Source organism: Balaenoptera physalus, assembly GCF_965194825.1.
Source record: "Balaenoptera physalus genome assembly, chromosome: 4".
In the NCBI taxonomy this organism is placed as follows: domain Eukaryota; kingdom Metazoa; phylum Chordata; class Mammalia; order Artiodactyla; family Balaenopteridae; genus Balaenoptera; species Balaenoptera physalus.
Window position 1 is genome coordinate 138,354,884 of NC_138891.1, and position 15,687 is coordinate 138,370,570.

The window sequence follows — 15,687 nt, forward strand, 5'->3', positions numbered from 1 at the left end:
CCTTAAGAAACATCCACTCTATAGCCCCCCACCCTCCAGCTCCTGGTAACCACCACTTTACTCTCTGTTCTTATGAGTTTGGCTTTTTTAGATTCCACATATAAGTAATATCATACAGTACTTGTCTTCCTCTGTCTGACTGACCTCACTTTGCATAATGTCTTCAAGGTCTAGCCATATTGTCATCTAACCAAGTTTTTAAAATGCTGTTTTCTTGTCGTACATTTCTTGCTGCGTTAGAACCTTGGAACATATTCTCAGTCTTCATTTTTGCTGTTTCCAGATAGATGGCCATCAGCAGTCTCCATATGGGAAAAGCGCCCATCTTAGTTGGCAGGCAAAGGGGAGATTAAACCAGCACTTGCTGACCACCCAGCCCATGTCAGAAGCTGTTCGACAGGCTTCACACTTCACTATTCCCTTTGACCCCCGCGACATGGGTGGCACCCCTGAATGGGCATCACTACAGTTTATACATTTTAAGATGAGAAGTCATGAAATTCGTCCCAGGCCAGTAGCCAAGGCCTGTGCTGCTGTCAGCAGCCCATGCTGGCCCGCCCAGTGTAAGGCATATTTCTAAGAAGCTCTCTCTGGGTACCCCAACGTCATTTAAATGGCCCTGTGGCTAAGCAATAACTCCTTCGCACTCTACAACTGCAGCAGAACACACCCCACCCATCAGAAGACTCAACTCCCTTCTAAACTATAGTTAATAGTCTTGGTTTTCTCCCTAAGATAAATCTAGACTGAGGAAAAGAAACTCCTGTCACCATCTTTATTGACTGCCTTTTCTAGCCACAGACCTTGCTTTACCTTGCATTATCTTTTGTGGTCTTTTATTACTGTTTAACTATAACAGAGACATTTACACTATATCAAATATAAAATCAAGCACTCCTGCAGAGTAATAAATATCAGAGATGTTTAAGGAAATTCAAGAGAATGAAACAATATCAAATCCATGCATTCTGACTGACACAAAAGGTTTAGGGCTCTCGAGGAAGATATGGGTAATGCACAAGGCATACCCATGGGACCGATAATTACATTCAAACTGTTGAAGTTTTGGCTCTTCTGAGCTGACACTTGTTATCTATGAAAATGATAAAGTATTAAGATCTAAATAAAGAGAAAGTTTGGTTAAAAAAAAAGAGAGAGAGAGAGAGAACTGGCTGCACATATTTTAAGGGAAACACAGAGACAGTCAACTATGCTTTCTCATCTTTCAAGAAAAGCTGGACTCAAACAAAACATTTTCCCCAAAACAATAACCAGTGATGAGCCGTCGTGCTTCTAGTATGATGAGAAAAAATTGTCAAAATCTTCAACAAAAACTCGACCCCAAGAAACCGCACATCACGCTCTTGCGCCAAGTTGACACTGATTTGTTTCACGCATGCTCACAGCACCAGCACTGGAAGAATGCATTGGTCAGAAAAGGTCAACAAGAAAAAAAGAGTCATATCTAAAGCTTAAATAATAAAGAGAGATCAATAAATATGAGCTATGCACTATGAGCTTTGCAGATGTATTTCAGTACAGCCTCACCCTATCCTGGAGTGGAATGCAGGCTTCTGGAGGGAAGGTCCCACATCTACTGTATCCCCACTGGGTCCCAGGGCCTAGTGCAGAGCCCTGCACACAGCTGGTGCTGAAGAGAAATTAGCAGAGTGACTGAACTTGGAAAGAAAAGAAAATTAAAAAGCTGAGACTATTACCAGCTACTTCATACAGATAAGGAAATGGAAGCTTGAAAGGTTACTGATTTGCCCAAGGTTATTCACACAGTAAAAGGTGGAACTGGGCTTCCAACCCAGTGCGGCAATACTCCATCCTAAGCTCTAAGCCCCTATAGGTCAAACCAGATACTTGATCCCCAGTCATGTGAAATGAGTGAATGTGGGGAACTACGCAGTTTCTACAAATACCTCCCACAATGCATACCCTACCATAGGATCTACTTTTTACCTAAAAGTCTGGTATACCCTTGAAAGATTAAGACAGTCACCCACCATTGAGAACATGCAAAAGACTGTGCTGGGAGTTTGGAGAAGGGTTTCAGGGGAAGGGCTTCCACTGTGTTCCGGAGCACAGGAGAACCAGAACGATGGCTGGGCGGCTTGTCCAAGTGCCACTGAAGGGTTTCACCACTTGCACGGCATCAGCTTGATGGTCACATTCAGTCTCACTCTTCCGTACCGTAAAACATGGGACCTTTCAGGTTGTTAAACATTGTTCAACATTGAGAGAGAGACAGAAAGAAGGTCCAATTCTAATGAAGATGCTATCTAAATAGAACACACTGTTAACCATCACAAAACGGCAAGCATCATAATGTTTGCCTTACTTAAAAAAAATTAGTTACAAAAATGTAAAAATAAACATCCTAGAACACTAAAAATTAATATGGAGATATTTCAGGAAAATAGTAGGCCATTTTATAATTCAATTCCAGGAGCTTGGCATGTGAAAGGTTAACTTATTCAGGTGTTGAATTGAGACCAAAAAAAAGCATTTGATAGAGAACTGGCCAGAATACCTCTTTAGTCATGACCACTAGAGTCAAAGGCTGGAGTCATATTCTAAACCTTAATTTAGAAGTAAACATTAAAATGAAGGTTTCTTTAAAATTCTCCAATAATTTTCGCTTTAAAAGTACCAAATTGGCCTATAAAAAGCTCACGCTAATTATTCCAAAGCAATCAACTTCTTAAAAACCCTTTATTTCACAATTAGGCTAACATCCCATTAATTTGGGACACTTACCAATGTATTTATTCTTTGCTCATTACCTATGTGCACATTAAGAGTGCACCAATAACACAATACAGGCATTAATATGTAAAACATCAACAAAAGCCATCTGGAAAGCTAATGAATAATCAAGGGATTTCAAATTAAACTACAGAATTTTCCCTTAGAATCTTTAGGACAACACTGTCAAGTTCAATCTATTCACTTCGCCTCCAGAATCAATTTTTCAAACCTTATGACAGGTCTAATCGCTTCCACCTGTGTCTCCAGCTTGACTCTTGACTGGCATGCTACCAGCCAGGGTGGAAATGTAGACAAAGACCCCTATTAGGATCCGGCTGTTTCTCTACTGTGAGGTCACTCAGCCATTAAATTAGTTCCAGTCCAATTTCTGTCCTCTCAGGCCTCAACTTCTGGGGAGGAGGGGGCGCAGTAGAGCGAGCTAGGGGAGCAGAACCAGAAGGGAAGAAAGGCAGAAAGAGATGCTTGGGACCGACTAGACACGTATGCATAGAGGTGAAAACCTGGGACTGGCCCCACATCGTGAAACAAAAATACCGTCTTTCTTAAACGATGCTGGCTATTCTCCCCAGTGCAATTTCCCTCAAATATATTTTTAATGACTTTATGGGATTGCTTTCCATTTCTTTCCCTTTGCTTGTAAAAAGTCAACTGTTTCCAATGCAAGTTTTCCTCAACTAACATGAAGCTAGTTCACAAAACCATTTCAGGGCTTCCCTGGTGGCGCAGTGGTTGAGAATCTGCCTGCCAATGCAGGGGACACGGGTTCGAGCCCTGGTCTGGGAAGATCCCACATGCCGCGGAGCAACTGGGCCCGTGCGCCACAACTACTGAGCCTGCGCGTCTGGAGCCTGTGCTCCGCAACAAGAGAGGCCGCGATAGTGAGAGGCCCGCGCACCGTGATGAAGAGTGGCCCCCGCTTGCCGCAACTAGAGGAAGCCCTCGCACAGAAACGAAGACCCAACACAGCCAAAATAAATAAATAAATAATTAAATAATTAAAAGTGCTAATAATTTAAAAAAAAAAAAAAAAACCATTTCAGCCCTCTAAAGGCACTGGAGGTTACTGAGAGCCAGAAAGGCTTGGCGAGGTATAGGATTTTGACTCCAGGATCATTTGATCAAAGGAGCTGGGGTGCGTCTAGCGCCCAGATCTCACAGTTAAGGAACGCAAGGCCCAGGAGGGTGAGACTGTCAAGGTTACACAGATAGCTGGTGATAACGTCTTAAGTGCCAGCATTTCCCTACTAGGCTGTGAGCTTTAGGCATTAGGGACAATGCCTGACACAGTAACTGCTCCAAAAACTTCACTGATCAGTCTGCTTCTCTCCCAGCATCGTGTTCTCTGCTGCACCTACTTTTCTCTTTCTGCCCGAACTCCCAGGCTCAGACCAAGGGTGCACAGATCTGTATGAACTCACTGTGCACTGGGATCTGCATCTTCCAACGCATTGTGAGGCAAGGACAGTACACTCCCCACCGTTCTCTCTCCAGTGCCTAACACAGTGCCTGGCGTACAGCAGGCACTCCGTACATGCTTATTCCATGTATGATGAAGGCAAACTTAAGCCTGAAAAATCAAAGGACTTAAAACAACAGTTAGAAGATAAACTTACGTAATAAAGGAATCTAAGTTACTCTTTACAAATAAAAAAATAGCCCATCCGTGGCCAGTTTAGTCGGGATGTACAAGTATGCAAAGGGAATCAGTATAAACAAGTTTGTGTTCATCTGGCTCACCACACACTGTGGCTTCACACATAAGTCGTTTCGATACCCGACAGAGGCTTGGTGCAAGTCATCAAAAAAGATACTATCAGTCAAATAAGAGACGATTCCACAACTGTCACAATAACTCGGTTACCCTAAACCCAGTGCTCCAAGGTCTAGCTTTCCCCCTTCCCGCCTTCCCCACAGCTGAGGGTCAATCATCGCTTATCAGGAGATTCAACAAGATGTGCAACACTCCTGACCAAACCAGGGCAGAGTGGGCACCTGGAGGTGCTTGTCCAGCAGTGACGAGGGATGAGCAGTGGCCCATCCACACCCCCTTGTCTGGAAGGCCCCACCAACAACAGCTCACAGCTTCAAATGGCTTCCTGGGTCTGTAGCTATAGGACTGACCATGGAACACAATAAAGTTCACTGGTCCAGACAGAGTACTAAACCCATACCCCTGGGTCTCTACCCAACCAGCTGAGCTAACTGGTCACCGGGAAACCTACCAGGAAATAGCACAGGAGGAAAAAAAAAGAAAGACCGCCTAAGTCAATCAAAACCAGCATTTCATCCAAAAGGTGTTACCCTGACAATAGAGTAGAAAATGCATTTCATGGTCAGAAATATGTGTCAGAAAAAAGGACTGGGATGCGGGATACAGGGTAAAATTACCTCTTCCAATCAGACTTGGTTGGGTGGCACAGCCAAGTCAGACTATTGGGGAAACATCACTCATTCACATGGTTTTTGCTTTTTATTTTTGGAGGGGGAGTCCACAGTACCCCGACGCAATCGGCAAGCAACTCCCATACTTCCCTTCGCCACTCCTCCTCCTCCCCAGAGCTCTTTCTCCTCCACAGAACCACTACCATAGCTTTAAAATTCACAGGGTGGGGCAGGAGGTGATGGTAGTGGTGGTTCATGGCTTCAAGACCAGTACACTCCCTTATCCAGAGATCAAATGAAAGCTTTCAGTGCCACCTCAGTGCCACAGTAGTTTAAGCTGGGTTTGTGGTCAAAGAAGAAAATATATCCTTCAATAATTTGTTAAAAGAAAAATTTCCAAATCCTCCTGGATGTATAATAACACAAGAAAAATACCTGTAATGGCACTGAACAAGCAGTGAAATAAAACCAGAGTTACCTGTCAAATAATTATTTCCACCTATGATTTTAAATTTTGCAAGCACTGGGGCCATCATAATGTATATGCTACCTAAAGGCCTCCGGCTATTTTTTTAGAAGTCCAACAAACAGAAAGTACATGCTTGTTTCAAAGACTTCTAAGTTTCCTCTACTACCTACCTCCTCTCCTCCTTGGTCATAGAAACCTAATATTCAGTGGATTCATGGGTGCCAAGTATAAAGACCACAGTTATTTCTTAGCCTTCTTTGTAGGTTAATATGGTCATGTGACCAGGTTCTAGCCCTGGGATATAAACAAAAATATCATGAGCAACTTCTGAAAAAGTCCATAAAGAATGGGGCGGGCTTCCCTGGTGGCAAAGTGGTTAAGAATCCTCCTGCCAATGCAGGGGACATGGTTCGAGCCCTGGTCCGGGAAGATCCCACATGCCACGCAGCAACTAAGCCCGTGCACCACAACTACTGAGCCTGCGCTCTAGAGCCCGAGAGCCACAACTACTGAGCCTGGGTGCCACAACTACTGAAGCCCGTGCCTAGAGCCCGTGCTCCACAACAAGAGAAGCCACTGCAGTGAGAAGCCAGCGCTCCACAACGAAGAGTAGCCCCTGCTCACCGCAACTAGAGAAAGCCCGTGTGCAGCAACAAAGACCCAATGCGGCCAAAGATAAATAAAAAATAAATAAATTTTTTTAAAATATTAAAAAAAAAAAGAATGGGGGCATACGCTACCGTCCCCTCTCCTGCTTACCGGCTAAAATGAGAGAGAATATAAATGAGTGGGTCACCTCTTGGACCACTTGCTGAGGGTGACAGAGCAACTCAACTGGGTCCTGGACACTGTGAGCCACACTCGGCCCTAGGCTGTCCATCTCAGTCCATCTCATATACAGGAAAAAACTTCAGTCCTGTTTAAGCCAGTTTAATTTGGGGGATCACTGTCTCACACAGCTGAACTTAATCCCAACTGACCTAGAAATTGGTACCTGAATGGGATGTGCTAGGGCTTAGATCTTGTGCTTGTCACAAGAACAGGCCTAAAAGTGCAGAGGGGATCTGGGCGGGGGCAGTTGGCAAGGACATGGGTCTCACAGGTTCACCGCTAATGAACACTGTCATGCAGCAGCAAAGCATTCAATCGAGGCCTGGCCTTCGGTAGCTTGGGAGGTAGACCACGTGTCTGTTAGAAGCTGTATCATTATAGGGAAAAGCTCTGAAAACTGAAAATGTCAGTGTTTATCAGAAATAGGAACAATTCCACATACAATAAATTGTGTTACCTAGCATTCTACACACTGGTGTGATGTATGAAATTAGTCGATACATATAAAGTACATAAAAGCAGTGTGTGGAACATAAAAGCTTTCAATACCTGTTAGCTACTATTATTGTTGTTATAACCACAACAATATACCCTGTTTCCATAAAAGTAGCTCATTTGCAGGATCAAACATAATGTTAGCTGTAGAAATGTCTTCACTCTTCCTCTTAGAAAATAATAATCAATATGTTTCATTTACCTATCTCATGACCCCTTTGTGGACAATTTCGGGAGCTTTTGACACCAAGGTGACCTCTTCAAGTTCCTTCTAAAAAAGGCTACAGCCGCCCAGGAACCTCTCACCAGCCTCGCGGACTCAGTAGGCTGCAGTGAGCACCTTTCGCTCAGTGTTAGGCAGGAACCCACGTGTGCAGTGGAAGAGGACATCTATGATAAGTCCTGGTGAAAGACGACCGCTTATTCAACATCTGCTCCGTGCGAAGCAGAGCTTCATCAGTCATCACCAGAGCCACTTTACCATCCACACCGTGGAGACCAGACAAGAAAAGAAACAAAGAGTCCTAAATGCTCTTTGGAAAAGCTGAAATGTTTCTCTTTTGTAAAAATAACAACCTTTAACCCTACAGAAGTTTCCCAACTCCACCACTGTCGAGCTCAAGCACACTTTTACAGACCCAAGTTGCTTAAGGTGGAATTTTCATCTTTCAAAAAAAGTTCAATATCAAAAATGAACTTACAGATATTCAAGGGTAGTAAAACTGTTATTTACACGGCATTTATTTTCCATTCTAAAACACAGCCTCACCAGGGTATAAGGAAACCCAACCATATGATTACACAGGAGCCTCGGTCTACCCACCCTAGCAAGACACTCACAGCCCTCTTGGTAATACACTGCCCAAACTCAATAGCGATAATCTCAAAGTTTCAAGATTTCCCCAACACAAAATATTCTTCACTGTTGTCCACAAAAACAGCCAAAATGATCTGGAAGTGCCAACGTTTTTCCATCTGAATTTCACCTCCCAAAATCTTTTGTTAAATATTGTGTCTGATTTTTTATTTGGAAAATATGATTATAATGCGTCACCTTTTCGATATAATATAGTTCGCTGCAGTAACAAAAGATTATCACAGAATTTGTACAAGCAAGTAATAACTGCTCCATACGAATACAGGTGTTTTCTTCTCTACAGGGATTCAAGGGATTGGCAGGGGGAGGGGAGTAGAGGCAGGAGAGGATGGGAACACTGAAAAAAAAAAAAGTACCTATGACAGCACAAAACAACTCGGGCAACAAGAACTGTTCACTACCATTGTTCATATTTCCCTTCTTACTTCACCTCCTCACTCTGCTAATTCCCCCATAATATTAATGCTTTTTCTACATCCTATACGTACACTAAAATTGCCATTTCCATGACTTTGAGTATGACAGTCATCAAATCCTAAAATGATCTCATCGGTTTATATCAACATACTAGCAAATCCAGAAATTACTGTTAAGAAGAAAAGCCAAAATATTTCCACACGTTCCATATGTCGAATTATGTATCTGTCTAATTGTGCAGTCCCACAGGTGAAAGTGCCTAGAAACTGAATGAGGGGCTGGGGGATGAAGTCTTATATTCCTTAAATATTAGTCCCATGTTGAAGGAAGATGCTTTTCTTATTCACTCCCTCTATAACCCTATTTTTTAAACTATCTATCTCAACATAAGAGTATTACCTAATACTGACTAATTTGGAGTTTAAAAATTCCTTTCATCTGTTTTCCATTTTTAAACCTTTAATCAAAGTCCATGAAACAGAAGGAATAAAAAGGAAAAGTTGGAATAAGAGTAAATTTTGAACATCCAAATGGGATTACAGAGTGCTTTAAAAATGCATTGGATAGGAACATACCAAAACAGGTTTTCAAAGCACAAAGCTCTAATTTATTTAATTTAACACAGCTTACATGTCGTTCAAATTTGCTATCCTAATGCTCCTGCAAAACATCTTAAACTGGTTATAACATCTTAACACTGATTATAACAACACAAATGTAAAGCGGTAACATGAACACCCGTGCCACCTGTTAAACATCTTTTTTCATAATGTTCTTTTTTCCAAAGACATTCTGAAAGGCCAGATTAAAGGAAGAGAGTCACAAGGCACAAAAATCCCCCATTCTTTAAAACACAAATATTTGACCAAAGAACTTTACTTTCTTTTCCTACATTTTAACTCCTCTAGGACAGGGTACTCCCATCTTGCTAGTGCTTTATTAAGAGTTATCGTTCTAAATCTCTATCCCTCTCACCCAGCACTGGTTAGAGAGGACGATCAACATAACTGGATTCCTCCAAGCAGGTAGAGAAGCCAGCCTGGCCAGAACTTACCCATCCAGAAGATTCATTGTGGTGGGTGTCACTTCAGCAAACAGAATTACTTTTCCAAGTTTCTTTGTCTGCAAATTTTGCTGGTAGATCTCAAAGTTAAAATTTTCTGATGAGAAGGTCTCTATGTCAGTCACCACAGGTATAGCAGACGGGGTGATTTCTATTTCAGATGTGTAGGATGAAACGAATTTAAGGGAGAGCTTGCTAGATTTTATTACTCCTTCAGCATCCACATGTTTCCCCAGCCACTGCATAAGAGGATCCCGGATTTCCTGTATCATAAAGAAAGAAATGGAAAGGTCGCAATTTGGCATTATGTTAGATGATGGTAGCTTTTCCTTAAAATGCCATTTTGGTAATATAAGAATGTCCTAATTCATGACCAATAAAAGCTAGATTAACATAGTCTGAACATATAAACTATTATACAATAGACAATAAGTAACTAAGTATACCTATATTATAAAAATAAACTATTCAGAAACCAAGATCCAGGGAAATAAGTACATTTCTATCCTACACTAACTATATCCTAAATTCTCAAAAGTCCTCTCCAGTTCTAGAGTTCATTAGTGATTCTCCAGTCCTCTATGAATTTTACAGAAAATTTACAACTTTATACTTCCACCCTCAAGGAAATTCATTATCTCACCTGGGGAAATAAAAACCTAGGTGAAAAGTCACAGAAGACAAAGTACTAAGATACTAGAGGATTCGCTCTCAGCCTCTGCAGGACCTCCACCTCCTCTCATAGACAAGCTGACCATCACCAGCCACTGACGGGTTACCAACAGTGAAAGTTACGGGGTACCCAAAGAGGCGTTTCTCTTTGCCCCAAATGCAGGTCCAAGGAGGGGAGGGCAGAACTACAGGAGATATTATCTAACCTAGTACAGAGCTCTCTACCCACCCTCCCAAGAGGCTGCAACTTCCTCTTGGACCCCGGAAGCCCCAGGGGCCTCCCCCTGGGGTGGAGCATCAGGGGGTTGGGGGGAGTCAGCATCCTGAGAGGCCAGCGCAGAACATATTAAAATCTGTCAGTCACAGTAAATGCTGATCTGGACTCCTGGGCCACCTTCATGCAAACGCCAGACACTTCCAAAGAGGAGATGAGTCCTTCTGCTAATATCAGGGGTCTGTCCCAAAGCTCCACGTGCCTAAGAGAAGCAGCTTCAAAGAGGAAATGCCATTTAACTAAATTCTATTAATGAAACTTTAAAACTCACTTCCAATTTGCAGAAAATACAGAGGTTAGAGGAACAAGTTAAATGGCTTCAAAGGAAGTGATCAGAAGAAACCCAGAGGGTGAGACATATTACAGCACAAGAATCTTCAAGTGTGTGTGTGTGTGTGTGTGTGTGTGTGTGTGTGTGTGTGCGCGCGCACACGCATGCACGTGCTGGCACAGTGTCCTGGCAGTCCTGGAGTCCACTTTTGCAGGCAGCAAGAAGGCAGAAGAGGATGATAGGACAGTAAAAAGAGGACTGAGAAGTAACCAACAGCCTGTCTGGGGAGGGAGAGAAACTGTAGACCCCAGGACAAAACTCTGCCAAGGAATTTCCTTTAAAGGAAAAAGAAGAATGGGACAGTGGCTACAGGGAGGAATGAGGTCAAACAGGTTTTGTTTGGTTATTAAACGAGAGAAATAAAATAACGGCATGATTTTTTTTTTTTTTAATGACAATGTGAGTGGTCCTATGGAGAAAAGAAAACAGGTAAACAGGTAAGGGGTGGGTCCTAATGATCAAGCTGAGAGGTCGGCCTTGAAAGCAGAGCCCTTTATCCATTGGGATGGGCAGGACTCGCATCACCTCTGGGGACACCAGCCCAGCTTCCCCACTGGATCGCAGCCCTCCCTCACCCCTTGCTGGCTACACAGCCAGCCCTGGGAACTGATCTACACTGCCACCACCTTGCTCCAAAGCCACCCACAGTTGGGAGTCCTGGCGCTGGGTGCTGGTGATATCATCTTCTGATTCCTTCTATTTTCTCTATAAATAGGAAGAAAGAGGCTCAGCCAAGAGTGAAAAGGAGGAAGGAGGTGCTGGAGGTATGAGAAGGGAGAGTGAGAAAATGAAGGAAGCAGGGAAAATCGTATGCGCAACCAGAAGCATTCAAGGTTCATCTAAGGTTAGTGCTTCTGAATTCAGAGTGAGCAGTCGGCATGATTTTCTGCTTTTATGCAGCCATGCACAGCTACATGCTGTATGAGACAGGCACAGGGGTGATCCTGCTTGAACGAGCACCAGAAAAGTCATTGGAAGAGGTCAAGCGGAAGTGGGCCACCAGGAGTCACAGCACTAACTTTCCATCTCTGCACAAAGAACCAAGAAAAATTTTTAATGGAATATTCCCTGTTCACCATTAATTCTTTAATATACACTCTACTGGAGGAAGAATAAAAATGAATAAATTACAAAAGTAACCCCCTATTATGTGCTGAATGTTTGTATCCCAAAAAAATTCATATGTTGAAATTCTAATTAATCCCCAAGGTGATGGTATTTGGAGGTGGGGCCTTTGGGTGTGATTAGATCATGAGGGTGGAGCCCTCATGAATGGGATAGTACCTTTAAAAAAGCAATCCCAGGACTTCCCTGGTGGTGCAGTGGTTAAGAATCCGCCTGCCAATGCAGGGGACATGGGTTCAAGCCCTGATCCGGGAAGATCCCACATGCCGTGGAGCAACTAAGCCCGTGTGCCACAACTACTGAGCCTGCGCTCTGGAGCCCGCGAGCCACAACTACTGAATCCCGTGTTCCTAGAGCCTGTGCTCCACAACAAGAGAAGCCACTGCAATGAGAAGCCCATGCGCCACAACGAAGAGTAGCCCCCGCTCGCTGCAACTAGAGAAAGCCCGCGTGCAGCAACGAAGACGCAACACAGCCATAAATAAATAAATAAATAAAAATTTTTTTAAAAAAGGTAATCCCAGAGAGATCCCTCACCCTCTCCACCAAGTGAGGACATAGCAAAAAGGTGTTTGTCTGCAACCTGGGAGAGGGCCCTCACCAGAACAACCATGCTGGCGCATTGATCTCAGACCTCCAGCTACCAAAAGTATGACAAATAAATGTCTGTTGTTTATAAGCTGCCCAGTCTATGTGATCCTGTTTTAGCAGCCTATATTGACTAAGACACCCCCAAACCTCAAACCTGGCCATTAGTTATAACCAACTCTGCTCCTTAAACTTTAGTCAATGCCCTTAAAGTATAAAGCAAACAAACAAACAAACAAACAAAAAGTATAAAGCAAACAAATCTGAATTTCCTTCATCACATTCCCCAGAACAGCTGGATTTCACAAGGGCACTGCACAGGCTAAAGATACATCAGTGAATAGGTTAAATCATAAAAAAAGAGAGGGAAATAATCTGAACAATAAACACTTCTTAACTAACTTCAGTTTTCATTAACTCAAGCAGAGAGTTAAACAGTTATTCAGCAGGCATAGGCAATGTGAATCCCCCATTCAAAGTTGATGAAAATCAAGATAAAACCAAAAAGAAACAGCTAGCACCAGGTAGACCTTTCAGACAGGAATAAAGCAGGGAATTTCCTATGGAGCAAATTATCCAACTGGCCATCTACATATCATTCATCTAATAAATTGTTTCTGAAAGCAACACTTAGAGATGCATAAATATGCAAAATAAATTAAAATTGATGTAAGCAAGGTATATGAGGTTTTTTTTTTTTAATACTTCTTTCATATAATCTTTCAGGACTTAATCAGAGCCAAGTAAGTTACTCAGAAAAAAGAGAATCTAAAAAGATATAAAACAAGGCATGGAACTTATTAAGAAATATAACTATATACCACCTATAATTCTCCTAAATATTTATATTCACTATAGTCAAATGCAACTTTAAGCAGTCAAGTAAAACCGAATACAGATGGGTCACCCTTCCCCATTATCCCAAGACAGAAGAATAAAATTCTGGTCACAAGAAGTATCAAAATTACTACCTGTTTGATGCAAATCTGCCTGGCATGTCCTCTCAAATGGACTTAAGTTACAATGATGACTTCAGAGCTACAGAATTAGCTGCTAACTCATAAAAGGAAAAGGAATTAATTCATGATTCTTGGTTTAACTCTACCAATGACCACTAAGGCAGTGTAGAAATGCTATTGAAGAAAAAAGTTTGGAGCATATATATCAAGGCAAATGGGCTGGCATAAGTAGTATTACCAACCCCCTACTCCCAAGTCTACCTAACTCTATAAACACAACTATCGGAGCATGCAAAAATGTCACTGCTTTAGGGAAGATTTTTCCGACCCACAGCCTGTCCCAGTCTAAGTTAGGACTCTCTTTCATAAACTTAGTGACTTTATAGCACTTTTCAAATTGTAATTCCATAGTTTGTATAATCATTTACTCAATGTCCCACTGTCTTGCTAGAATGTAAGCTCCATAAAGACAGCAAATGCATGTTTCTGTCTGGCTCCCACTGTATCCATGGCACCCGGTACCAAGTCTGGCAAATGCTGCATGCTTAATAAGCATTCATCATATAAATGCATATTAAATTCCTTACCAAAAACATCCCACAAGTAAGAAACATAAATAGATATATCAAGAGGGAAAACCCAGAAAAGGCAATGCTAAGAGATGGCCTTGAAATGGATACATAGCATCAAAAAGAAATATGAAATCGTTAAAGTCAAATCAGTCCTGTTGAAAATAAAACAACTGCTATCAAATTCCGCTCCAATGAAATTCATTAAAACCTTCTAATTAATGTTATTTTCTTAACATTTGAACTTCAAGAATTTAGTATTTACCTTTCTCTAAGATTTCAGGCTAATTAAATACAATTTAGGTGGAACCAAAAGCAACATTTTATAGTCACATAAATGTTGGCCCCTTTGAACCAGCCACAGCACTAGGGAAACACTAGCTATTCTCAAGGAAAGTGAATGTGCCTTTGTTTCCTATTGGTACATGTTGCACACAACATGAAAACCCCAAGGAATCCACCAAAAAAGTACTAGAACTAGTACTTTTAGCAAGGTTGCAAAATACAAGGTCAATATACAAAAACTGGGTTTATTTCTAGCCATGAATATCTGGAGTCTGAATTTTTTTAAATACCATTTTCAATGGCATCAATAGATCTGAAACATTTAGGAATAAATTAAAGAAAGTATGTGCCACAACTGTACACTGAAAACTACAAACACTACTGAATTTAAAATTAAAGAAGTCCTAAATAATTGAAGAGATATACCATGTTCATGGATCAGAACACTCAATATTATTGACGTCAACTCTTCTCCAAACTGATCTATGGAATCGATGCAATTCCAATCAAAATCCTAGCAAGCTACTTCTAAAACTTACATAGGTATAGAATAGGCCTAGAATGACCAAAACAATTTTGGGAAGAAAAAAGTTGGAAGATTTACCTTATCTGACTTCAAGATTTATTATAAAGCTGCAGGAATCAAGACAGTATGGTATTTCCTTACAGACAGACATATATTTCTAAAAACAGAATAGAGTCCAAAAATAGTGCCACACATATATGTTCAATTGATTTTCAACAAGGTAATTCACCTGAAAAAGAATCATCTTTTCAGTACACGGTGCTGAAACAATGGGACACATATACGCAAAAAAAAAAAACACCTTGACCCTTACATGTATACCAAAAGTAACTTGAAATGAATCACAGACCTAAATGTAAAAATATAAAACTTCTAAAATAAAATACAGGAGAAAAACTTTCTGATCTTAGGATAGGTAAATCTCTTCTCAGATACAACAAAAGAAGCATGAACCATCAAATTTAAAAAAATGATAAGCTGGACATTATAAAAATTAAGAACTCTAAGAATTGCTGCTCTTCAAGGGTTAATGTTAAGAAAAATGAAAAGACAACAAACTGAGAGAAACTATTCTTAATACACATATCGGACAAAGGACTTGTATCCAGAATGAAGGAAAAAAAAAAACTCTTAAAACATAATTAAAGAAAACAATTCAACTTAGAAAGAATTCAACTTCAGCAAGAAGATTTGGCCAAAAGAAAACATCAGATGGCCAATAAGCACACGAAAAGTGCTCAACATCATTTGTCACCAGGGAAATACAAATTAAAACCACAATGAGATACTGCTACACACCCGTTAGAATGGTTAAGTTTTTTAATTCTTTTAATTCTTTTTTTAAAATTTAATTTAATTAATTTATTTTTTTATACAGCAGGTTCTTATTAGTTATCTATTTTATACATATTAGTGTATATATGCCAATCCCAACCTCCCAATTCATCCCACCCCCACTCCCACCCCCCTCCCCGCTTTCCCCCCATACGTCCATACGTTTGTTCTTTACATCTGTGTCTCTATTTCTGCCTTGCAAACGGCTTCAT

General features: G+C 41.2%; 1 protein-coding gene across 3 annotated transcripts in view; it reads right to left on the reverse strand.

Annotated features, from left to right (window-relative positions):
- The window catches only part of HLCS (holocarboxylase synthetase), a 195,343-nt gene that overhangs the window by 132,266 nt on the left and 47,390 nt on the right, over positions 1 to 15,687 (reverse strand). For all 3 annotated transcript variants that reach the window (XM_082458785.1, XM_082458783.1, XM_082458784.1), the window contains exon 6: positions 9,304 to 9,575. In XM_082458785.1, the coding sequence (XP_082314911.1) occupies positions 9,304 to 9,575 (272 nt within the window). The remainder of the gene's footprint in view (positions 1 to 9,303; positions 9,576 to 15,687) is intronic.